The 25,534-nt window shown below is 46.0% G+C and overlaps 1 protein-coding gene and 1 long non-coding RNA gene across 4 annotated transcripts in view; one reads left to right on the top strand and one right to left on the bottom strand.

Moving 5' to 3' along the window:
- LOC130357300 (uncharacterized) overlaps window positions 1–14,865 on the top strand; it is a 55,820-nt gene extending 40,955 nt beyond the window's left edge. The window contains exons 2-5 of one of the 3 annotated variants that reach the window (XM_056559974.1): window positions 1,670–1,797; window positions 7,671–7,792; window positions 11,361–11,696; window positions 13,519–14,865. In XM_056559974.1, the coding sequence (XP_056415949.1) occupies window positions 1,676–1,797; window positions 7,671–7,792; window positions 11,361–11,696; window positions 13,519–13,625 (687 nt within the window). In that variant the 5' untranslated portion in view covers window positions 1,670–1,675 and the 3' untranslated portion in view covers window positions 13,626–14,865. Of the gene's footprint in view, window positions 1–1,669; window positions 1,798–7,656; window positions 7,793–11,360; window positions 11,697–13,518 lie in introns of all 3 variants that reach the window. The other 2 variants (XM_056559975.1, XM_056559976.1) reach the window with 2 other exon arrangements.
- Window positions 14,866–16,189: 1,324 nt separating this feature from the next.
- LOC130357303 (uncharacterized) overlaps window positions 16,190–25,534 on the bottom strand; it is a 42,815-nt gene continuing 33,470 nt past the window's right edge. Inside the window, exons 2-3 of the long non-coding RNA XR_008889172.1 lie at window positions 17,477–17,547; window positions 16,190–16,464 (exon numbers count right to left, since the gene is read on the bottom strand). This is a non-coding gene — a long non-coding RNA (uncharacterized LOC130357303). The remainder of the gene's footprint in view (window positions 16,465–17,476; window positions 17,548–25,534) is intronic.

Below are 25,534 nucleotides of genomic sequence, written 5' to 3'. Positions count from 1 at the left end.
GGACTGTGGTGGATTTTCCGCAGCGTAAATTCCGCCGCAGAAAATCTGCGGCTGACAGCCGATGAAGAGCCCGCTCACTTTCAAATACGCAGCGGAAAACCCGCTAAAAAATCTGTGCGTGTGAACGTACCCTAAAGCAATGGATTTGCCCTTAAAGGTTTGCATCCCAAACTAAACATCGGAATATTCATGGATACGTGCGGCGGTCACATGACCATTCTCCGCGCCCCATGACCGGTGTCCACTCCTCTTCGCGTCACGTTTTCTTTTGGCCCGTGTGAATCCTGCAGTATGCGAGGCTTTCTCAGTGCATTCTCTGCATTGCTCCTGCCTGGGCTTCGGGTGGGGAATTCCACGTCTCGCTGTTTACGATACGCGAAAGCGATGAGCTCGGCGTAATTTCGTTTTTTCTTGTCGATCCACGCTTTCTTATCTCTTGTTTTCTCTGTGAATGAGGCCGGAGATGGCGATTACCATCGCGGGCGACATGAATGAGCTGCTCTCTCCTATCCGCTCCATCTCTGGCCCCTATGGGGTGGACTGAGCGGAACCAAAATATCATCGCGATTTCGACGCTTCTCTCCCCCGCTGGAAAAATACTAGCACCTGATGGGGCATGGAATACGGCTGGTGCCAGAAAGTTAAACAGATTTGTAAATTACTTCGATTAAAAAAAAAAAAAAAAAAATCTTAATCCTTCCAGTACTTATCAGCTGCTGTATGCTCCAGAGGAAGATGTGAAGTTCTTTCCCATCTGACCACAGTGCTCTCTGCTGACACCTCTGTCCATGTCAGGATACTGTCCAGAGCAGGATAGGTTTGCTATGGGGATTTGCTCCTACTCTGGACAGTTCCTGACATGGACAGAGGTGTCACCAGAGAGCAGACGGGGAAAAAAAACTACACAACTTCCTCTTGAACATACAGCAGCTGATAAGTACTGGAAGGATTAAGATTTTTAATAGAAGTAATTTACAAATCTGTTTAACTTTCTGGAAAGAAAATAGTTTTCCACTGGAGTACCACTGGAGTAGTTTTCCACTGGAGTGCAAGTTATTTGGGGTGGTCGTCAAGTTCTGGCTTCCTGGCTGGTGCAAAACTACAACCTCCAGCATGCCCTGACAGCCTCCGGCTGTCAGGGCATGCTGGAGGTTGTAGTTTTGCAACACCTGGAGAACCGCTAACGCATACAGGCCAAAGAGAGAAATTCTGAGCCCCAATGCCAAATCTATAACAGGACCCCCAACTACTCTTCAATTATAGTACAGGCCTCCTCATTGGCTCCTTCAAGCTACTTGGGCCCCTCTGCACCCCTATAGTAATGCCCCTGATCCCCTTTCCTGCAGAACTCTAGACCCCTTTACTTTACACCCCTTTCTATTGGCCTATGTGTACAATGCAAAAGATACAACTCAGGATCGAAGAATCCGCAGTGACATCTAGTGGACAATGTGTAAACTGCACATACAAACTTGGAAATTTAAAGGGGTATTCCGGGATTTTTTTTTCTTCATTTGTCTATGCTACAGGGGCTGTAAAGTTAGTGTAGTTCCTAAAATATAGTGTCTTTACCTGTGTGTGACGGTTTTCTCACAATTCTTATGTGATTTTCCTCCCGATATTTATTTTTTTAACAGAATACAAAATGACTGTCTCGGATTTTTCCCAGCTTACAATGCGGTCGAGACCTGACATCACTAGTCAGCTGATGACAGGGAGCCTGTCTGCTTCAATGGGGGGGAGAGAGCAATCTGCAAGTAATGCAACAGCTGGAGGCACCCTGATTGAAAACCACAGGTCTGCAGCTCATTTATGTTTCAATGGGTGGGGGGTGGCTGATGTGTGGGAAGGAGGAAAATGGTATCATGGGATTTGTAGGCAAACGTGAAAACTGAAAACGGGAAATACCAGTTCACATAAAGCTAGCCCCAGTGTTCTGGTAATCTCACAGCATAGCCATTTAGCCCAAGACAAGCGCAGATCCTTCCTAAGCATGTCCATTGCTGCCTGCCAGGGACATTCTAAAATCACCTTATGGTGGAGGAGAACCCCTTTAAAAATGGAAATTGATTTTTAATTGGGGGGAGATTAATTCTAGTAATATTTCTTTTCATTTGCGCAGTTTTACTGCCAGGGTTTCCATCTCGAAGGGGGGGTTCACACCACGATTTTGCTCTACGGTTACATAAAAAAAAAATCCACGTATGCAACCGTACAGAAAACCGTGCCCATAGACTTCCCATTCAAAACCGTACGCATCAAACCATACGTTCTTTACTGGTGGCCTACCACGGTTTTTGGTCCGGCTGAAAAACCGTACTAAACCGTATACTTTTTTTTTTAACATGGGAGTCAATGGGAACCGTACAGAACCGTATGTTTGTACAGTTCCATCCGGTTTTCACCATACGGTTTTGGACTTTCCACAGTTTTTTTTTTTTCTTGAAATTTCAATCAAACAAGTGAAACTTTATTCATAATGGAGTGAAAAGTTCAAAACGTATACTTTTTTTTCCCTTAAAAAACTGATGCAACCGGACATCATTTATCAAACCGTATTTGGATACACGTTTTGATACAGTTTAGTCAGGTTTTGAGGAATCCGTTTTTTTTATCAAAAACCTGATACGGGAACTGTATTGCAAAAACATGGTGTGAACCCGACCTAATTTGAGAAATTGTGCATGCAACATAGTAAATTGTGTGGAATTAAATTTTTATTTTTTTGGGGGGGGGGGGGGGGGCTCCTGTTTCTACGCAGTACACTTACCAGTAAAAATGACACATCGTTTTTTATTCTGTAGGTCCATACGATTACAGAGAAACTCAATTCATTAAAAAATGATGTTTTTTTTGTATGCAAATGAGCATGCTTAACCCCTTAGGGACTTGTGGATTCATCATTTTTGCACTTACATTTTTTCCTCCTCACCTTCTAAAAATCATAAGACTTTCAATTTTCCACCTACGGACCCATATGAGGGTCTGTAGGTGGAAAGCACCATTTTTCAACTTTTGGGGGCTTCCGGTTCTATGCAGTGCACTTTTTGATAAAAGTGACACCTTCTCTTTGTTTTGTAGGTCCATACGGCTACAACAATACACAAATTATATAGGTTTTCTTTTGTTTTACATCTTTTAAAAAATTATAATCTTATACATATCTTTGTACGAAAATTAGTATAATTAAAATTGTTATCTTCTTACCCCTATAACGTTTAAATTTTCCGTATACGGGGAGGTATAAGGGTCATTTTTTGCGCTGTGATCTGTATTTTTTTTTTATCAGGACCATTTTTGTTGTGATGGGACTTTTTGAGCGCTATATATATATATATATATAGATATATATATATATATATATATATATATATATATAAGTATTTGAGGTGACCAAAAAATCAGCAATTCTGGACTTTTGAATTTTTTTACATATACGCCATTAACCGAGCGGTTTCATTAGCATTATATTTTAATAGTTTTGAAAATTCAACACAGTGGGATACCACATATGTTTATTTCTATTTATATAATGTTATTGGGAAAATTGGAAAAGGGGGGCTGATTAAAACTTTTATTAGGGGAGGGGCTTATTCACATTTATAAAAAAAATTAAATAAAAAAAAAGAAGATTTTGGCAGATTTGATTCAATAGGAGCCTGCCATAGAATAGCATTGATCAGTGTTATCAGCACTCCACTACTACAGGCTGCTATAGAACAGCATTGATCAGTTTATCAGCACTCCACTACTACAGCCTGACATAGAACACCATTGATCAGTATTATCAGCGCTCCATTACTACAGCCTGCCATAGAACATCATTGATCAGTGTTATTAGTACTCCATTACTACAGCCTGCAATAGCAGAGCACTGATCAGTGTTATCAGTGCTCAATTACTACAGCCTGCCATAGCAGAGCACTGATCAGTGTTATAAGCGCTCCATTACTACAGCCTGCCATAGAACAGCAATGATCAGTGTTATTAGCGCTCCATTACTACAGCCTGCCATAGCACAGCACTGATCAGTGTTATCAGCGCTCCATTACTACAGCCTGCCATAGAACATCATTGATCAATGTTATCAGTGCTCCATTACTACAGCCTGCCATAGCACAGCATTGATCAGTGTTATCTGCACTCAATTACTACAGCCTGCCATAGCACAGCATTGATCAGTGTTATCAGCACTCCATTACTACAGCCTGCCATAGTACAGCATCGATCAGTGCTATCAGCACTCCATTACTACAGCCTGCCATAGCACAGCGTTGATCAGTGTTATCAGCACTCCATTACTACAGCCTGCCATAGCACAGCATTGATCAGTGTTATCAGCGCTCCATTACTACAGCCTGCCATAGAACAACATTGATCAGTGTTATTAGTACTCCATTACTACAGCCTGCCATAGCACAGCATTGATCAGTGTTATCAGTGCTCCATTACTACAGCCTGCCATAGAACACCATTGATCAGTATTATCAGCGCTCCATTACTACAGCCTGCCATAGAACATCATTGATCAGTGTTATCAGCACTCCATTACTACAGACTGCTATAGAACAGCATTGATCAGTGTTATCAGAACTCCATTACTACAGCCTGCGATAGAACAGCATTGATCAGTGTTATCAGTTCTCCATTACTCCAGCACTCCATTACTACAGGCTGTTCAACTCGAAATCTAATGCGCCACAATCACTATTATAGGCAGCATTAAGGTCCACCTGTGAGGCCGGCAACATATCAGCCAACTTGGGTAGGGCTCATAGCCTTCCTCCCTCCTCCCACTGTATGTGTGCTCAGTCACACTGGAGGTAACTGGGAACAGGCTGTGAGACGGACCTAATGCCGCTGTAATTTCCCACTGGCCCCTGGTATTGGCCATACGGCACAGGTAGGTATAGTGTTAGGTCACTAGTGTTGCTCGCGAATATTCGCAATTCGAATAGTATTCGCGAATATCGCATATTCTCGAATTCGCGAATTTCGCGAATATAGCGCTATATATTCGTAATTACGAATATTCTTTTTTTTTTTCTTCACAGTACACATCCCAGTGATCATCCCTCTCTGTTTCCAGCTTGTGTGGTGTAAAGAAGGCTCTAATACTACTGTGTGAGACTGGCGTGCGAATTTTCGCATATGCGAACATTTGCATATGCTACTTTTCGCATATGCAAATATTTGTTTATGCTAATTTTTGTATATGCTAATTTTCGTATATGTAAATTTTCGCATACGCAAAGTTTTCGCATTTGCGAAAGTAAAACGAGAATATTACGAATATGCGAATATTCGTCCATATATTCGCGAATTCGAATATGGCCTATGCCGCTCAACACTATAGGTCACGTGCCACTTGAGAAACCTTGGCATTGGTGTGCGGGCTCAGGTATGTCCTTCATATAAGGATATACTGGCGAATGTCTCAATTTTAACATCAGTTTGAGAGTTAGTCACATGTTGCTGTATACATCTACCACAGTAGTGCACCTAGATTCCTGCATTATCCTAATTGTTACACATCCACACCGTCTATCTGGTGTAGGATGCCATTGTGGTACTTGTAGTCCGATGCAGGCATCCCCCATTGTATGCATTTTATGCTGGGGATCGCCCTTAGCAACAGACCACAAGTGTAGGATCTGCTCTCCCAGTATAAATGTGTAACTGCATATGGGGTTGAGCATTTCATGCCATTTGAAACCACAATTTTTCTTGTTGCTGTTATAGAACATCATTGATCAGTGTTATCTGCACTCAATTACTACAGCCTGCCATAGTACAGCATCGATCAGTGTTATCAGCACTCCATTACTACAACCTGCCATAGTACAGCATCGATCAGTGTTATCAGCACTCAATTACTACAGCCTGCCATAGTACAGCATTGATCAGTGTTATCAGCGCTCCATTACTACAGCCTGCCATAGTACAGCATCGATCAGTGTTATCAGCACTCCATTACTACAACCTGCCATAGCACAGCATTGATCAGTGTTATCAGTGCTCCATTACTACAGCCTGCCATAGCACAGCATTGATCAGTGTTATCAGCGCTCCATTACTACATCCTGCCATAGCACAGCATTGATCAGTGTTATCAGCGCTCCATTACTACAGCCTGCCATAGAACACCATTGATCAGTGTTATCAGCACTCCATTACTACAGCCTGCAATAGAACACCATTGATCAGTATTATCAGCGCTCCATTACTACAGCCTGCCATAGAACATCATTGATCAGTGTTATCAGCACTCCATTACTACAGACTGCTATAGAACAGCATTGATCAGTGTTATCAGAACTCCATTACTACAGCCTGCCATAGATCAGTGTTATCAGCACTCCATTACTACAGCCTTCCATAGAACAGCATTGATCAGTGTTATCAGCACTCCAATACTACAACCTGCCATAGCAAAGCATTGATCAGTGTTATCAGCACTCCATTACTACAGCCTACTATAGTACAGCATTGATCAATGTTATCAGTGCTCCATTACTACATCCTGCCTTAGCACAGAGTGGTGAGTGTGCGATGTAAGGGTAGATGTTATTTCCCTAGGGGCAGATGGCATTAACCCCTTGTGTTCGTGACTCCAGTGCGTGGTTATCCTCTACACCACCCGAGGTATGGCTGCTGGTTCCTGGTCTAGGCGCGGGACTCTGATGCAAAGTTACGGAACAACAGCAGCTTTACTGAGGCAGACAGATGGAATAGTCTTTACAGCTCAGTTAGGCCAAGGAGATGACCAGTGACTTAGGAGACTTGCGGGCTCGCTGGGACTTGGAGTGGACTTGGACTGAATTATGCAGACCCACGCTGACTTTAGCAGACTTGACTGAATTGACTATGACTGACTAGACTTCTCCCCTGTGGTTGCTTACCAGGCTTTGATGTTTACCTGAAGGGGCACTTGGTGATTGTAGCGTGGCTGCGTGGTTAGGCCTAGGTCTCCCTTAGGACACCAGACACTCTCAGGTCTTGACTGTACTGGTCCTAAGCTTAGACTAAACTAGCCTAGCTCCTCCCGGGTATTTAAGGGAGCAATTTGGAGGACTCCCATAGGTCACCCACAAGTCACCTGGTCACTGACACCTGCCCTGGTTACACAGGACTTGGTAACAACATTTAAAGGCATATGAAAGACAAATGAATAAATAACATAGGACACTGTTAACCATTTAGGATACACATATTGAAGGTGGACTCCGGGGACACTGAAATAGAGTCCACCACACAGGACAGAAAAGGTACAGGAGAGCAACTCCTGTACTGGGCTACCACAAACTCCCCCTCTTTACAGCAGCCATCCTCGGTGTGCAGTCCTGGAAGGCGGATGAGATGAAGTGACCACTTGACGCCACGTAATAACAATAGTAAAGACAGTTCCTGGGCTTTTTTTTATTTATTTTTTTGCCGTAGACATCATATGGATTTTTAAGTGCAAAATTGAAAGTTATGATTTTTTAAAGGTAAGGAAAAAACAAAAGTGTAAAAACGGAAACCCCCGAGGTCCTTAAGGGGTTAAGGTAAAAAAGCCATGCTAGGAATGTCGATTATCAACACAGTAGCGTATATAGGGCGACTGTCTTGACAGTCGTCTTTTTTTATATATAGAATGTGTAATTGTTGCAAAAGATTAATATCTATAGAGCGTCACCACATCCTGTGGAAACCATCAGACGTCAGAGACCATTACAGGACATAGAGGAGACCAAGCGGACACTGAGCGCTGGACGTGAGATGAGGGGCTGCCTGATCCTACTGCTCCCAGGTATGAAAAAGTATGTGCCCCCTGCAACCACTACAAACAGATATCCGGCAGACGGCCATGTGTGGAGGCTGTTATAGGTGTATACGGGGCCGCACTACATAGTAACACTCATATAGGTATATACGGGGCCGCACTACATAATAACACTCATATAGGTGTATATGGGGCCACACTACATAGTAGCACTCATATAGGTGTATACGGGCCGCACTACATAGTAACACTCGTATAGGTGTATACAGGGCCGCACTACATAGTAACACTCATATAGGTGTATACGGGGCCGCACTACATAATAACACTCATATAGGTGTATAAGGGGCAGAACTACATAGTAACACTCATATAGGTGTATACGGGGCCGCACTACATAGTAACACTCATATAGGTGTATACGGGGCCGCACTACATAGTAACACTCATATAGGTGTATACGGGGCCGCACTACATAGTAACACTCATATAGGTGTATACGGGGCCGCACTACATAGTAACACTCATATAGGTGTATACGGGGCCGCACTACATAGTAACACTCATATAGGTGTATACGGGGCCGCACTACACAGTAACACTCATATAGGTGTATACGGGGCCGCACTACATAATAACACTCATATAGGTGTATACGGGGCCGCACTACATAGTAACACTCGTATAGGTGTATACGGGGCCGCACTACATAGTAACACGCATATAGGTGTATACGGGGCCGCACTACATAGTAACACTCATATAGGTGTATACGGGGCCGCACTACATAGTAACACTCATATAGGTGTATACGGGGCCGCACTACATAGTAACACTCATATAGGTGTATACGGGGCCGCACTACATAGTAACACTCATATAGGTGTATACGGGGCCGCACTACATAGTAACACTCATATAGGTGTATACGGGGCCGCACTACATAATAACACTCATATAGGTGTATACGGGGCCGCACTACATAGTAACACTCATATATGTGTATACGGGGCCGCACTACATAGTAACACTCATATAGGTGTATACGGGGCCGCACTACATAGTAACACTCATATAGGTGTATACGGGGCCGCACTACATAGTAACACTCATATAGGTGTATACGGGGCCGCACTACATAGTAACACTCATATAGGTGTATACGGGGCCGCACTCCATAGTAACACTCATATAGGTGTATACGGGGCCACACTACATAGTAACACTCATATAGGTGTATACGGGGCCGCACTACATAGTAACACTCGTATAGTTGTATGCGGGGCCGCACTACATAGTAACACTCATATAGGTGTATACGGGGCCGCACTACATAATAACACTCATATAGGTGTATACGGGGCCGCACTACATAATAACACTCATATAGGTGTATACGGGGCCGCACTACATAGTAACACTCATATAGGTGTATACGGGGCCGCACTACATAGTAACACTCATATAGGTGTATACGGGGCCGCACTACATAGTAACACTCATATAGGTGTATACGGGGCCACACTACATAGTAACACTCATATAGGTGTATACGGGGCCGCACTACATAGTAACACTCATATAGGTGTATACGGGGCCGCACTCCATAGTAACACTCATATAGGTGTATACGGGGCCACACTACATAGTAACACTCATATAGGTGTATACGGGGCCGCACTACATAGTAACACTCGTATAGTTGTATGCGGGGCCGCACTCCATAGTAACACTCATATAGGTGTATACGGGGCCGCACTACATAGTAACACTCATATAGGTGTATACGGGGCCGCACTACATAGTAACACTCATATAGGTGTATACGGGGCCGCACTACATAGTAACACTCATATAGGTGTATACGGGGCCGCACTACATAGTAACACTCATATAGGTGTATACGGGGCCGCACTCCATAGTAACACTCATATAGGTGTATACGGGGCCGCACTCCATAGTAACACTCATATAGGTGTATACGGGGCCGCACTACATAGTAACACTCATATAGGTGTATACGGGGCCGCACTACATAGTAACACTCATATAGGTGTATACGGGGCCGCACTACATAGTAACACTCATATAGTTGTATACGGGGCCGCACTACATAGTAACACTCATATAGGTGTATACGGGGCCGCACTACATAGTAACACTCATATAGGTGTATACGGGGCCGCACTACATAGTAACACTCATATAGGTGTATACGGGGCCGCACTACATAATAACACTCGTATAGTTGTATGCGGGGCCGCACTACATAATAACACTCGTATAGGTGTATACGGGGCCGCACTACATAGTAACACTCGTATAGGTGTATACGGGCCGCACTACATAGTAACACTCGTATAGGTGTATACGGGGCCGCACTACATAGTAACACTCATATGTGTATATGGGGCCGCACTACATAGTAACACTCATATAGGTGTATACGGGGCCGCACTACATAGTAACACTCATATAGGTGTATACGGGGCCGCACTACATAGTAACACTCATATAGGTGTATACGGGGCCGCACTACATAGTAACACTCATATAGGTGTATACGGGGCCGCACTACATAGTAACACTCATATAGGTGTATACGGGGCCGCACTACATAATAACACTCATATAGGTGTATACGGGGCCGCACTACATAGTAACACTCATATAGGTGTATACGGGGCCGCACTCCATAGTAACACTCATATAGGTGTATACGGGGCCACACTACATAGTAACACTCATATAGGTGTATACGGGGCCGCACTACATAGTAACACTCATATAGGTGTATACGGGGCCGCACTACATAGTAACACTCATATGTGTATATGGGGCCGCACTACATAGTAACACTCATATAGGTGTATACGGGGCCGCACTACATAGTAACACTCATATAGGTGTATACGGGGCCGCACTACATAGTAACACTCATATAGGTGTATACGGGGCCGCACTCCATAGTAACACTCATATAGGTGTATACGGGGCCGCACTACATAATAACACTCATATAGGTGTATACGGGTCCGCACTACATAGTAACACTCGTATAGGTGTATACGGGGTCACATACTTCTCACCCCAGTGTATCTCCTATAGGGATATCATGTTCCTCATATTGGCCCCTTATACAGCTATAACAGCCTCCAGGCACGTCCGTCCTATCATGTGTGATACTGTCTGTTATACCCTGTATCTAATCCTATCATGTGTGATACTGTCTGTTATACCCTGTATCTAATCCTATCATGTGTGATACTGTCTGCTATAACCTGTATCTAATCCTATTGTGTGTGATACTGTCTGCTATACCCTGTATCTCATCCTATCATGTGTGATACTGTCTGCTATACCCTGTATCTCATCCTATCATGTGTGATACTGTCTGCTATACCCTGTATCTCATCCTATCATGTGTGATACTGTCTGCTATGCCCTGTATCTCATCCTATCATGTGTGATACTGTCTGCTATGCCCTGTATCTCATCCTATCATGTGTGATACTGTCTGCTATACCCTGTATCTCATCCTATCATGTGTGATACTGTCTGCTATACCCTGTATCTAATCCTCATACACTGACAGGTCTGGTCGGAGCGTTGTCTCTTGTGATGTTCTCTCCTGGGGACACGGTGACATTAAGCTGCTCCGAGGAAACCAACATAACTGGAACGTTGTCACTAATCGTATGGAGGAAAGAAATTGGATCTCACAATCTACATTATGCATCAGACGGCAACAAAACTGCATCAAACTTCACCGACCCCAGAATCTCCTTCCTGGGCGATCAGCGCCCCCTGGTGCTCCAGATAAGAGACGCCCGACCGGATGACTCTGGAATTTATACTTGTCAGATTGCTACCAGTACATTAAGAACCTTTCCTAAATCATGGACGCTCCAGATATCCGGTGGGATTCATGGTTTGTTTATTGTTTTTTAAGCATTTCTTTTAATCTACTGGACCTTTCATATTTTTTTTATATGTTTTGCAGCTGTTTTATTTTTTATTTTTTTATCAATGTGACAAATCTGTGGCTTTATCTAATGAGTGTACTGGCCCTTTAAGGCTTAGTCAGCACTATGATGCCACAAGGGCACCTATGACATCATCACATCTGTGACATCATAATGCCAACTTGGAATTCCACAGCGCTCTAGCAACTTGGGAGATCAAAATTCCTATTATACCTTTAAGTACACTTAGAGCATCTGAATTATCCCAAATGTAGCTGCTCACGTCTGGTGCAGCCGGCACTCTTCATATATGGAGCAGGCATTACTCCTAGGAGCAGCCGGCACTCTTCATATATGGAGCAGGCATTACTCCTAGGAGCAGCCGGCACTCTTCATATATGGAGCAGGCATTACTCCTAGGAGCAGCCGGCACTCTTCATATATGGAGCAGGCATTACTCCTAGGAGCAGCCGGCACTCTTCATATATGGAGCAGGCATTGCTTCTAGGTGCAGCCAGCACTCTTCATATATGGAGCAGGCATTCCTCCTAGGAGCAGCCGGCACTCTTCATATATGGAGCAGGCATTACTCCTAGGAGCAGCTGGCACTCTTCATATATGGAGCAGGCATTGCTTCTAGGTGCAGCCAGCACTCTTCATATATGGAGCAGTCATTCCTCCTAGGAGCAGCCGGCACTCTTCATATATGGAGCAGGCATTACTCCTAGGAGCAGCCGGCACTCTTCATATATGGAGCAGGCATTACTCCTAGGAGCAGCCGGCACTCTTCATATATGGAGCAGGCATTACTCCTAGGAGCAGCCGGCACTCTTCATATATGGAGCAGGCATTACTCCTAGGAGCAGCCGGCACTCTTCATATATGGAGCAGGCATTACTCCTAGGAGCAGCCGGCACTCTTCATATATGGAGCAGGCATTGCTTCTAGGTGCAGCCAGCACTCTTCATATATGGAGCAGACATTACTCCTAGGAGCAGCCGGCACTCTTCATATATGGAGCAGGCATTGCTTCTAGGTGCAGCCAGCACTCTTCATATATGGAGCAGACATTACTCCTAGGAGCAGCCGGCACTCTTCATATATGGAGCAGGCATTGCTTCTAGGAGCAGCCGGCACTCTTCATATATGGAGCAGGCATTACTTCTAGGAGCAGCTGGCACTCACCATGTATGAAGCAGGCATTGATTCTAGGAGCAGCCGGAACTCTTCATATGTGGAGTAGGCATTACTCCTAGGAGCAGCTGGCACTCTTCATATATGGAACAGGCATTACTCCTAGGAGCAGCCGACACTCTTCCTATATGGAGCAGGCATTACTCCTAGGAGCAGCCGGCACTCTTCATATATGGAACAGGCATTACTCCTAGGAGCAGCCGGCACTCTTCATATATGGAGCAGGCATTACTCCTAGGAGCAGCCGGCACTCTTCATATATGGAGCAGGCATTACTCCTAGGAGCAGCCGGCACTCTTCATATATGGAGCAGACATTGCTTCTAGGTGCACCCAGCACTCTTCATATATGGAGCAGACATTACTCCTAGGAGCAGCCGGCACTCTTCATATATGGAGCAGGCATTGCTTCTAGGAGCAGCCGGCACTCTTCATATATGGCGCAGGCATTACTCCTAGGAGCAGCCGGCACTCACCATGTATGGAGCAGGCTCAGCTCCCAGTAATGTTTATAGGGTTAATCCAGCATGATGAATTACTAGATTTTCTGAATCTAACCTAAACCATAACACCTAAATCTCTCTCTGTTTTCCAGAACGACCTACTGACCACTATGAGATGATAAGATGGATTCTCGCTGTTGGGTTTTTCACCATTTCTTTTTCAGCGATAACATTTGCTACAAAGTACAAACTAAAATGAATCTCTGATCCGGATTGTTGTGTACGGAATCATCGCGCTGTGTGTGGTGGATGCTACTGTTGGGCACGAATATTCGCATTTGGAATTTTTATCGCGAATAGCGCAAATTCGCGAATATATTTGCTATATATTCGTAATTGCGAATATTCGCTTTTTCCCGCATATGCGCATATTCCTTCTTTTCACTTGTGGGCCAATTAGAATGATGCAAATACACTTGTCAGAGGTTATCAACAACATCCCGAGCAACCAATAGGAAAGTTACTTACTGTTTTATTCCTTAAATACGCAAATATGCAAATATAACGAAGACGCAAAATTCGCGAATATAGGACTAATATTTGTCTATATATTCGCGAAATATCGCGAATTTGAATATGGGCAATGCTGCTCATCACTAGTGGATGCCAGAAGATTCCAGAAGGTTCTGGACAAGGTCATATCCGGACTCATTGTATAATATGTCATAGACTGACCGCTCTGTACTCAACATGGACGACCTGAATCCCTATAGAATAAAGACGTCACATTTACTTTACCCCAGTCTATTATCACTGTGCCGACCATCTCTATATTATCAACCAGGGCAGAGATGTGGTGGCCCAGTGCAGAATCTGTTATTCTGGTCACCTACCCGTCCTGTGTGGCGGATTCTATTCCAGTGTCCCCCTGTGCCCACATCCCTCCTGAGGACTATAAAATCTCAGGTCATATGTTGGTTAATCTTTTGAGGTGTTTGTCACTTTAAATCATGTTCTTAGTAACCCTGTTGTCAAGGGGAGTATACAAGGTGAACAGGTGGCTTGTCAGTGACCAATGGGATGTCTCTAAACTGTCCCCCTTATATACTGAGGTCAGGGTTCAGCTCTCTCTCTTGGGCTCTTGAGTCTAAGCTGAGGTACAGTGAAGTGAGGAGCTGAGGAGTCTGTGTGATCCAGAAGGAGGCCTGAGGCTTAGTCCTGTAACCACGCCTCTACTGCAAGTTAACCCCTGCACCTGTAGTGAAAGTCAAAGCTGCAAGGAAGGAACTAAACCAGTGGGGAAACTACAGCAGGCCAAGTAGTCAGCCAGAGTCAAGCCTGTCCATTACTAAAGTCAAGCGTGGCTGCCTCAGTCAAGTCAATTACAACTACAAGTCCCAGCAAGCCGATAAGCTTCCCTAAATTCACCCTGCATCTCCTTAGTGCCTATCTGAGCTGTATGAACTTTAACACCTTGCCTACCTCAGTAAAGCATACCAGTTAACCGTAACCTCATGTCAGAGTGATTATTTGCCCCATGCCTGGCACAGGTGAAGCTGGTCCACCTCAGGTGGTGTACAGGCCAGCCATGCCCTGGCGTCATGATCACAAAGGGTTAATGACATCTGCCCTTTCATAAACGTCACCACAGAGACATAACTGACCTGAGCTCTGTGAGGACTCATGGGTGAAGCTTATCTGTTTACATTTACCCCAGTCTATTATCACTGTGCCGACCATCTCTATATTATCAACCAGGGCAGAGACGTAACTGATCTGAGCTCTGTGAGGACTCATGGGTGAAGCCCATCTGTTTACATTTACCCCAGTCTATTATCACTGTGCCGACCATCTCTATATTATCAACCAGGGCAGAGACATAACTGATCTGAGCTCTATGAGGACTCATGGGTGAAGCCCATCTGTTTACATTTACTTTACCCCAGTCTATTATCACTGTGCCAACCATCTCTATATTATCAACCAGGGCAGAGACATAACTGATCTGAGCTCTGTGAGGACTCATGGGTGAAGCCCATCTGTTTACACTTACTTTACCCCAGTCTATTATCACTGTGCCGACCATCTCTATATTATCAACCAGGGCAGAGACATAACTGATCTGGGCTCTGTGAGGACTCATGGGTGAAGCCCATTTGTTAACACTTTCTTTACCCCAGTCTATTATCACTGTGCCGACCATCTCTATATTATCAATAGTGTTGCTCGCGAATATTCGCAATACAAATTTTATTCGCGAATATCGCATATTCGTGAATTCGCGAATATTCGCGAATATAGCACTATATATTCGTAATTACGAATATTCTTTTTTTTTTTTGTTTTTTTTATAATTTTTTTTTTTACAGTACACATAACAGTGATCATCCCTCTCTGCTTCCAGCTTGTGTGGTGTAAAGAAGGCTCTAATACCACTGTGTGAAACTGGTGTGCGAATTTTCGCATATGCGAAAATTTGCATATGCTAAGTTTCGCATATGCGAATGTTTGCATATGCGAAAATAAAACGTGAATATTCGCGAATATATGACGAATATTCGTCCATATATTCGCGAATATTCGCGAATTCGAATATGGCCTATGCCGCTCAACACTAATTATCAACCAGGGCAGAGACATAACTGATCTGAGCTCTGTGAGGACTCATGGGTGAAGCTCATCTGTTCCCCATTTACATTATTTGACCTTTTCTCTAATCCAGTCCTCATACACACGGTTTTTTCATGCTGCCGCTGTTTAATTTACTATAACAGTCTTAAAGAAATAAGCACATACGCTAGTTATGATGCAATGAATCTCCTTTCTTTCTATATGATTCATCAAAAATACAGGAATCAAACTTTGAATATTCACCCAAGTAAGTCACACAGTCCGCAAGATGTTAAGAGGAGACCCAGTAGGCGTCTTTGGCGTTCATGTGCCCTGCACCAGCAATCTCTTATCCAGCCGTCTCCATTCACTGCAGGTCTGATAGAGAAGTCTGCAACGTTTCAAGGGCAACGCCCCCTTTCTCAAGCATAGTGCGCGTATCCCATCACCACATTACATAGATAAGAAACTCTCGCGAGATTTCAATTCTAGAGTGAAAACCATACAAAAACTTATTACAAAAATATAAAAATAATTTCAATGTATGTGGATTCTGATAGAAGCAGCAAGTATCTTTATAGAAAAACATTAAAATTACCGATCTCGTTAATCCCATGGGGCTGTAAAGTGCACAGTTTGTTAAAGAGGTACTCCACTGCTCAGCCTTGGGAACAAACTGTTTCAAACGCTGGAGCCTGCGCCGGGAGCTCGTGATGTCATAGCCCCGCCCCCTCATGATGTCACGACCCGCCCCCTCAATACAAGTCTATGGGAGGAGGCTTGACGGCTGTCACGCCCCCTCCCATAGACTTGCATTGAGGGGGTGGACATAAGTCGCATGATGCCATTCCTGCTGACGTCAATAGAAGTACATATATGCAGTGAGCTCCACACTAACCCCTTAATGTCCAAGGCCAATTTTATTTTTTTTCCTTATTGAATTTTAAAAGCTGTAACTCTTATTTTCCATCATGGCGACCAATAAGGGTTTTGGGGGTTTATTTGCGGGAGCGTTTTTTATGGCACGCTTGATTTTACTACAAAATGTAACGCAGAACCAAAATATATTTGTGGAGTAAAAAAAATTTTTTTAAAGTGCAATTCTATAACTTATGCAAAATGTGCATTTTTGGTTTATTTGTACTCAGGGCTACAAACTCGTGCTCGTGGCTGCAACCTACTTGTATAAAATACAATAACCTTAGCAAAGCGGTCAGAGGTGTGCCGTGAACCGCGTCCGAGGGCACGCCTTTAGAGGGCAAAAGTCAACCTAGTAGGATAAATCAAAATATTAATAATTATCATCCATTTTTCCACACACGCTAGCTACCTCAACCCTCCCATACCCTAATGCAGGACTAAATCTTGCAAGACGGAATTGCAACTGCCCACCAGCAACCACGTAGGCCAATACCTGGTACTGAGAAGCTGTGGTAATCACGCCCACTCTGATATAAACAAACCGTCACCCAAACCGGCAGTACATATTAACCAACTTACCTTTGTAACACGGAAAAAGGAAAACTGTTAGATGCTTGGTATCAAGCATAAACCTAGTGCTTCCCAAGTCCCTGCCATAAAGAGGCAAAATAAGTTGTTAGCCAAATGACAAAACCTTACAACATGACAGGCCTATGAAGAAGATGACCTTGCCACACAAGTTCACCTGTAGTCTAAACAAGACTTGTGTAACCACCTTACCTGCAGACATGACTGGACCAACACAGTCAGTCACCTCCTCAGCTGTGGGATGTATCTACCCACAGCTTCTGAGACCGTGACAGTAACCCTTGACTAAAGCATCGCCACCCCCTGCAGCATACAAGAATCTACAATACAAGACATGCCAGTAATAATAACCTATGTGGGAAATCCCCCTGCAGACGTGGCAGGTACTACAAATATAACTTCCCAATTATTGAACCGTTATAGCTCTAAACAATGTGTCAGTAACAATAGCCTGTGTGATGCATTCCCAGCAAACGTGGCAGGCATAACGGGTAGCCCACCACCTATGTGTCGGAATATTTCTGCTCTGAAGACGTGTCAGTAACAATAAATTATGTGGTGCATCCCCCCCCCCCCCTGCAAACGTGGCAGGCATAACAGGTAAAACAACCACCTGTGTATCGTATAGTTATTGCTCTGAAAACGTGACAGTGAAAATGACTTATGAGGTGACTCCCCATGCATATGTGGCAGACATAACGGGTAAACAACCACCTATGTGTCAAAATATTATTGTTCTGAAAATATATCAGTGACAAAAGCCTACTTGGTGCCTCCCCCTGCAGATGTGTCAGGCTTAACAGGTAAACCACCTATATGTTGTAATGTTATTGCTCTGAAAGACGAGTCAGTACCAATAACCTATGTGATGCCTCCCCCCACAGATGTGGCAGGCATAACGAGTAAACAACCACCTATGTGCCGTGATGTTATTGCTCTGAAAATCGTGTCAGTAACCCATGTGGTGCATCTTTCTGTCTACAAGGCAGGCTCGATGGGTAAACCACCACCTATGGAACACTATGGAAACTGTTACGCCTAGCGCTCCGGGCCCCCGCTCCTCCCCGGAGCGCTCACGGCGTCTTTCTCCCTGCAGCTCCCCGGTCAGTCCCGCTGACCGGGAGCGCTGCTCTGTCATGGCCGTTGGGGATGCGATTCGCACAGCGGGACGCGCCCGCTCGCGATTCGCATCCCAGGTCACTTACCCGTTCCCGTCCCCTGCTGTCATGTGCTGGCGCGCGCGGCTCCGCTCTCTAGGGCGCGCGCGCGCCAGCTCCCTGAGACTTAAAGGGCCAGTGCACCAATGATTGGTGCCTGGCCCAATTAGCTTAATTGGCTTCCACCTGGTCCCTGACTATATCTAACCTCCTCCCATGCACTTCCTTGCCGGATCTTGTTGCCCTTGTGCCTAGTGAAAGCGTTTTGTGTGTTTAAAGCCTGTGTACCAGAACTTCTGCTATCTCCCCTGACTACGAACCTTGCCGCCTGCCCCCGACCTTCTGCTACGTCCGACTTTGCTTCTGCCTACTCCCTTGTACCTCGCCTATCTTCAGCAGTCAGAGAGGTGACCCGTTGCTAGTGGATACGACCTGGTCACTACCGCCGCAGCAAGACCATCCCGCTTTGCGGCGGGCTCTGGTGAAAACCTGTAGTGGCTTAGAACCGGTCCACTAGCGCGGTCCTCGCCATCCCTCTCTGGCACAGAGGATCCACTACCTGCCAGCCGGCATCGTGACAGTAGATCCGGCCATGGATCCCGCTGAAGTTCCTTTGCCAGTTGTCGCTGACCTCCCTACGCTGGTCGCCCAGCAAGCTCGTCAGATCGCCCAACAAGATCACCAGCTGTCGTACTTGACCACCATGACACAGCAACTCCAGTCACAACTACAGCAAGTACAGTCACAGCTACAGCAGCAATAACCATCTCCTCCGCCAGCTCCTGCACCCCTTCCGCAGCGAGTGGCCACTCCTAGCCTCCGCCTGTCCTTGCCGGACAAATTTAATGGGGACTCTAAGTTTTGCCGTGGCTTTCTTTCGCAAGGTTCCCTGCACTTGGAGATGATGTCGGACCAGTTTCCTACTGAAAGGTCTAAGGTGGCTTTCGTAGTCAGCCTTCTGTCTGGAAAAGCTCTGTCATGGGCCACACCGCTCTGGGACTGCGATGACCCCGTCACTGCCTCTGTACACTCCTTCTTCTCGGAAATTCGAAGTGTCTTTGAGGAACCTGCCCGAGCCTCTTCTGCTGAGACTGCCCTGCTGAACCTGGTCCAGGGTAATTCCTCCGTTGGCGAGTACGCCATACAATTCCGTACTCTTGCTTCTGAACTATCCTGGAATAATGAGGCTCTCTGCGTGACCTTTAAAAAAGGCCTATCCAGCAACATTAAAGATGTTCTGGCCACACGAGAGACTCCTGCTAACCTGCATGAACTCATTCATCTAGCCACTCGCATTGACATGCGTTTTTCTGAGAGGCATCAAGAACTCCGCCAGGAAAAAGACTTAGATCTCTGGACACCTCTCCCACAGTCTCCACTGCAATCTGCGCCTAGGCCTCCCGCCGAGGAGGCCATGCAAGTGGATCGGTCTCGCCTGACCCTGGAAGAGAGGAATCGCCGTAAGGAAGAGAATCTTTGTCTGTACTGTGCCAGTACTGAACATTTTTTGGTGGATTGCCCAATCCGTCCTCCACGTCTGGGAAACGCACGCTCGCACCCAGCTCTCGTGGGTGTGGCGTCTCTTGATGCTAAGTCGGCTTCTCCACGTCTCACGGTGCCTGTTCGGATTTCTACTTCAGCCAGCTCTCCCCTCTCAGCCGTGGCCTGCCTGGACTCTGGAGCTTCTGGGAATTTTATTCGGGAGTCCTTAGTGAATAAATTCTGCATTCCGGTGACCCGTCTTGCCAAGCCACTCCACATTTCCGCGGTCAACGGAGCCAGGTTGGATTGCACCGTGCGTTACCGCACGGAGCCCCTCCTAATGTGCATCGGACCTCATCACGAGGAAATTGTATTTTTTGTCCTTCTGAAGTTCTCCTTGGACTACCCTGGCTTCAACACCATTCCCCAACCCTGGATTGGTCCACTGGGGAGATCAAGAGTTGGGGTCCCTCTTGTTCCAAGGACTGCCTTCAACCGGTTCCCAGTACTCCCTGCCGTGATCCTGTGGTTCCTCCTGTATCCGGTCCCCTTAAGGTCATTAAGGACTCTGCCTGCCACAGGAAATGCCTCTCCCCCCCTCCCAGTCCCATCAGGCAAGCCTCTGTGTCCCCTCATGGCCCTCGTCCTGGTGTCACACTGCCCCGTGCCAGGTCTCGCCCTCTGCCCTCTCTCCCCATTCCTACTCCTGCTGTTCTGCCTGCCGTTGAGGAATCCCTCCATCCTTTCCCGGTGTCCTCATCCCAGGGGAGGCAGTTACCGGACAAAGAGAAGGGGAGACCTAAGGGGGGGGGTACTGTTACGCCTAGCGCTCCGGGCCCCCGCTCCTCCCCGGAGCGCTCACGGCGTCTTTCTCCCTGCAGCTCCCCGGTCAGTCCCGCTGACCGGGAGCGCTGCTCTGTCATGGCCGTTGGGGATGCGATTCGCACAGCGGGACGCGCCCGCTCGCGAATCGCATCCCAGGTCACTTACCCGTTCCCGTCCCCTGCTGTCATGTGCTGGCGCGCGCGGCTCCGCTCTCTAGGGCGCGCGCGCGCCAGCTCCCTGAGACTTAAAGGGCCAGTGCACCAATGATTGGTGCCTGGCCCAATTAGCTTAATTGGCTTCCACCTGGTCCCTGACTATATCTAACCTCCTCCCATGCACTTCCTTGCCGGATCTTGTTGCCCTTGTGCCTAGTGAAAGCGTTTTGTGTGTTTAAAGCCTGTGTACCAGAACTTCTGCTATCTCCCCTGACTACGAACCTTGCCGCCTGCCCCCGACCTTCTGCTACGTCCGACTTTGCTTCTGCCTACTCCCTTGTACCTCGCCTATCTTCAGCAGTCAGAGAGGTGACCCGTTGCTAGTGGATACGACCTGGTCACTACCGCCGCAGCAAGACCATCCCGCTTTGCGGCGGGCTCTGGTGAAAACCTGTAGTGGCTTAGAACCGGTCCACTAGCGCGGTCCTCGCCATCCCTCTCTGGCACAGAGGATCCACTACCTGCCAGCCGGCATCGTGACAGAAACGTATGCCTGGCAGACGCTATGAACAGCTGCCCCGTATTACAGCTGTAATGAATCTAGGGTAAACTACAACATACTCTTCAGATAATACTAACACAAATGATTGCTATAAACAATGGACCGAATACCTGCTATGAACGTAGCAAGCTATGAACTATGTATAAACTATGACCATATGCGTAACATCAATGCTAAGATTTAGTACATATATACAGTATACGGTAAGTGTTATGAGCCTACATGCAGTATGAACGATAAGCACGCAATGTATGTGCAATATAAATGCTATGGGCATATGTGTAGCATAAAACTATGTACAGTAAATTGCTAAGTACAGGAAAGCTATGTAATACACAAAATACTACAAGCATACGTACCGTAAAATGCTACGAGCATATGTTCAGTATAAATGACAGAAGCATATGTATGAAATAATGGTACAAGCGCATGTATAGTATAACTTATTTGAATGTACAGTATGCAGCTATGAACTTATGTACAGTATGAAAGCTACAAGCGTATGTACAGTATCCACAGTATAAAGCTATGAGCGTATGAATGGTGAAAGCTACGAACGTATGTTTTATATAAATGACACAAACGTATGTACAGAGTGAATGGTACAAGCGTATTTACAGTATAATGGTCTGTACAGTATGACACTACCAGTGTATGTACAGTACAACCACAACCACCACTAGCGTATGTACAGTATAAATGCAAGCGTATATACAGTATAACAACTACTAGCATATGTACAGTATGAATGGTATGTGCATATGTACAGTATAACAACTACTAGTGTATGTCCAGTGTAAATGGTGCAAGCGTATGTACAGCATAACAAGTATTAGCATATGTACAGTATGAATGGTATGAGCGTATGTACAGTATAACAACTACTAGCTTATGTACAGTATGACTGGTATGAGCGTATGTACAGTACAACTACTAGCATATGTACAGTATGAATGGTATGAGCGTATTTACAGTATAACAGCTACTAGTGTATGTACAGTATGAATGGTATGAGCATATGTACAGTATAACTACTAGCGTATGTACAGTATGAGCGTTTGTACAGTATAACAACTACTTGCATATGTCCAGTGTAAATGGTGCAAGCGTATATACAGTATAACAACTACTAGCGTATGTACAGTTTGAATGGTATGAGTGTATGTACAGTATAACTACTAGTGTATGTACAGTATGAATGGTATGAGGGTATGTACAGTATAACAACTGCTTGCATATGTCCAGTGTAAATGGTGCAAGCATATGTACAGTATAACAACGACTAGCGTATGTACAGTATGAATGGTATGAGCGTATATAGAGTATAACTACTAGCGTATGTACAGTATAACAACTGGAGTAGTGGTACATCATGGTGAGAGCACAAATGTACCCGGACCGGGTAGGAGACAACTTGACATGGTCCAGCGCAACCAACTGGTTAGGTCTTTCATTCTGGATGGAATGGAGGGGTGCTCTGGTGTCCTTGCGCCCGTTCTTGGTGGCGTTGCAGATGGCACACTCACTGCGCCATTTCTCGATGTCACTCCGCATCCCAATCTAGTAGAACTGTAACACTTTCTACACGGTTCAGTAGACAGGAATACTTGTGGTAGTGGATCCACTTGACCTGTGTGGAAGATGACACGGGCCGTACCAGGGAGTGGGGTCCCGCCGCAAAGTGTGATGGACTTACAGCGGCAGGCGGCACCCAGGTCGCTACCCCTGGCATGACTCGACCACACAGGCGGCTGAGGAGGTTTGAGGCACAGGTAATATACAGCAACTTGTGGTCAGGATAGCAGAAGGTCAGGGCAGGCGGCACAGAAGCATAGTCAGGAACGTAGCAGGAGGTCAGTAGGCAGGCGGCAAAGGAGCAAGGTCAGGTCACGGAACAATGAGGTCAGAACACGGCAAGGCAACACACAGGAACGCTTTCTCTCAGGCACTAGGGCAAAAAAGATTCGGCAGGGGTATGTGGGAGGTCCAGAAACTTATAACAGTGTGACAGGTGCAACGGATAATTACAGGCGCACTGGCCCTTTAGATCATAGCGCTCCGGCGCACGTGCGCACCCTAGGAGGTGAGGGCATGCGTGCCGGAGCTGAGAGGAAGCAGAGTACAGAGGTGAGTGACAGGAATGGTTTGGCAGCCAAGTAGTCTTAAATCTTCTCAGTTACGACCCATACAAGGGTGAGGAGTTTCAGCTTGAAGGAGCTGTAGTTTGCATTGTTTTTCTCTGCTCCTCGCAGTTTACGACTGGCATAAGCTATCACTCGCTCTTGCCCTTCTTGGACTTGGGACAAGACAGCTCCTAGACCTTCAAAGCTGGCATCGGTATACAAACGGAACGGCTGACTGTATTCTGGATACGCCAGGATGGGTGGTTCCTTCAACAGGTGTTTAAGAGCCTGGAACGCTGTTTCTTGCTCTTCGGCCCACTCAACACTCTTCCACTGTAATTCTCGTTCACCTTACTCCGTAAGAGATCTGTGAGGGGTTCTGCAATCTGGGCGAAGTGGGGAATGAAGCAGCGGTAGTAGCCGGCAAATCCCAGGAAGCTCCTGACATCTTTTGCGGTGCGCAGGGTAGGCCAGTCCTTGACAATCTCTATCTTCTCAGGATTAGGCTGGACTCCCTCGATGCTGACAACATGACCTAGGTAATGTACCTGAGGTTTAAGCAAATGACACTTGGATGGTTTCAATCTTCAGTCCATGTTTGATCAGGACTTGGAAGGCAGCTAGCAGATGACTGAGGTGCTCCTGGTAGGACTTGGAGTGCACGATGGCATCATCTAAGTACAACAGGACACTCTGAAAGTTTAGGCCCAGGCACCACTCCATCAGATGCTGGAAAGTAACGGGAGCGTTGCACTGCCCGAACGGCATACTCTTGAATTTAAACAGTCACGAAGGTTGTCTTCTCTCTGTCTTCTACAGTCATAGGCACTTGCCAATACCTACTGGTTAAGGAGAAAAGCGTCCTTATGTGTGACATTGTTCAGTTTCCTGTAGTCGACACAAAAACAGATGGTCCCATCCTTCTTCTTGACCAAGACAAGGGGTGCCGCCCAGGGACTCTGACTCCCTTGTATGACGTCTGCGTCCTTCATGTCAACCAGCATCTTCTTAATGGTTTGATACATGCCTGGCGTGACTGGACTGTGTCTTTCTTTGATAGGTGGGCTGTCGTCTGTCAGAATCCGGTGCTGGATCATGGACTTATGGCAAAAGTAAATGGAGTGCTTACTGAAAGCCTCATGGTGCCTCTTGGCGACATTGATGACCCGATCTTGATCTCTCGGAGTGGCTTCATCTCCCACTTGGAGTTGTGCCCACCAGGGCTCAAGGGAACTTACAGCAGATTCCGGAGTCGCTTAGGCCGTCCGCTGTCGGGCCACCTAGCGTTCAGTTAAAATGTCCCTTGATTCCAGAAGATACAGTTGGGCGACTGGAGTGTATTTAGGTAAGACTGTAGCCACATCGGATAGATTGACTAAATGGACTGGAGCTCTCCCATTGGTAACTGTGACAATGCTTCTTGCAGCTCGGACTAGGGGATGGTCTTCCAACGACATAGGCTCCAGCAGGGCTTGATAGTCCTTGTTTCTTACTCCAGGACGTGCACGGCACCAAATGATTGTCTGTGTTGGGTTGTAAGGTCACCGACCTGATCTCTTGAATTTGCACTCTGCAAACTTCACCTTGCTGGTTGGCAATTTTCTGCTCTACCTGTAGAACCTTTAAGTGGTGCTGCCCAATTCATCCCCAATATAAGCTCTGCAGGCCCCTTATTAAACACATCAGTTACAATCACTCCCTGCCCTCTGAGTACATGTTTCCCCAGCTGGATGGTGGGCTCCCAA

This window comes from Hyla sarda, chromosome 2 (assembly GCF_029499605.1).
Source record: "Hyla sarda isolate aHylSar1 chromosome 2, aHylSar1.hap1, whole genome shotgun sequence".
Lineage (NCBI taxonomy): Eukaryota > Metazoa > Chordata > Amphibia > Anura > Hylidae > Hyla > Hyla sarda.
Note: the sequence above shows the minus strand (reverse complement) of the source record. Positions and strands in the feature narration are given on the sequence as shown.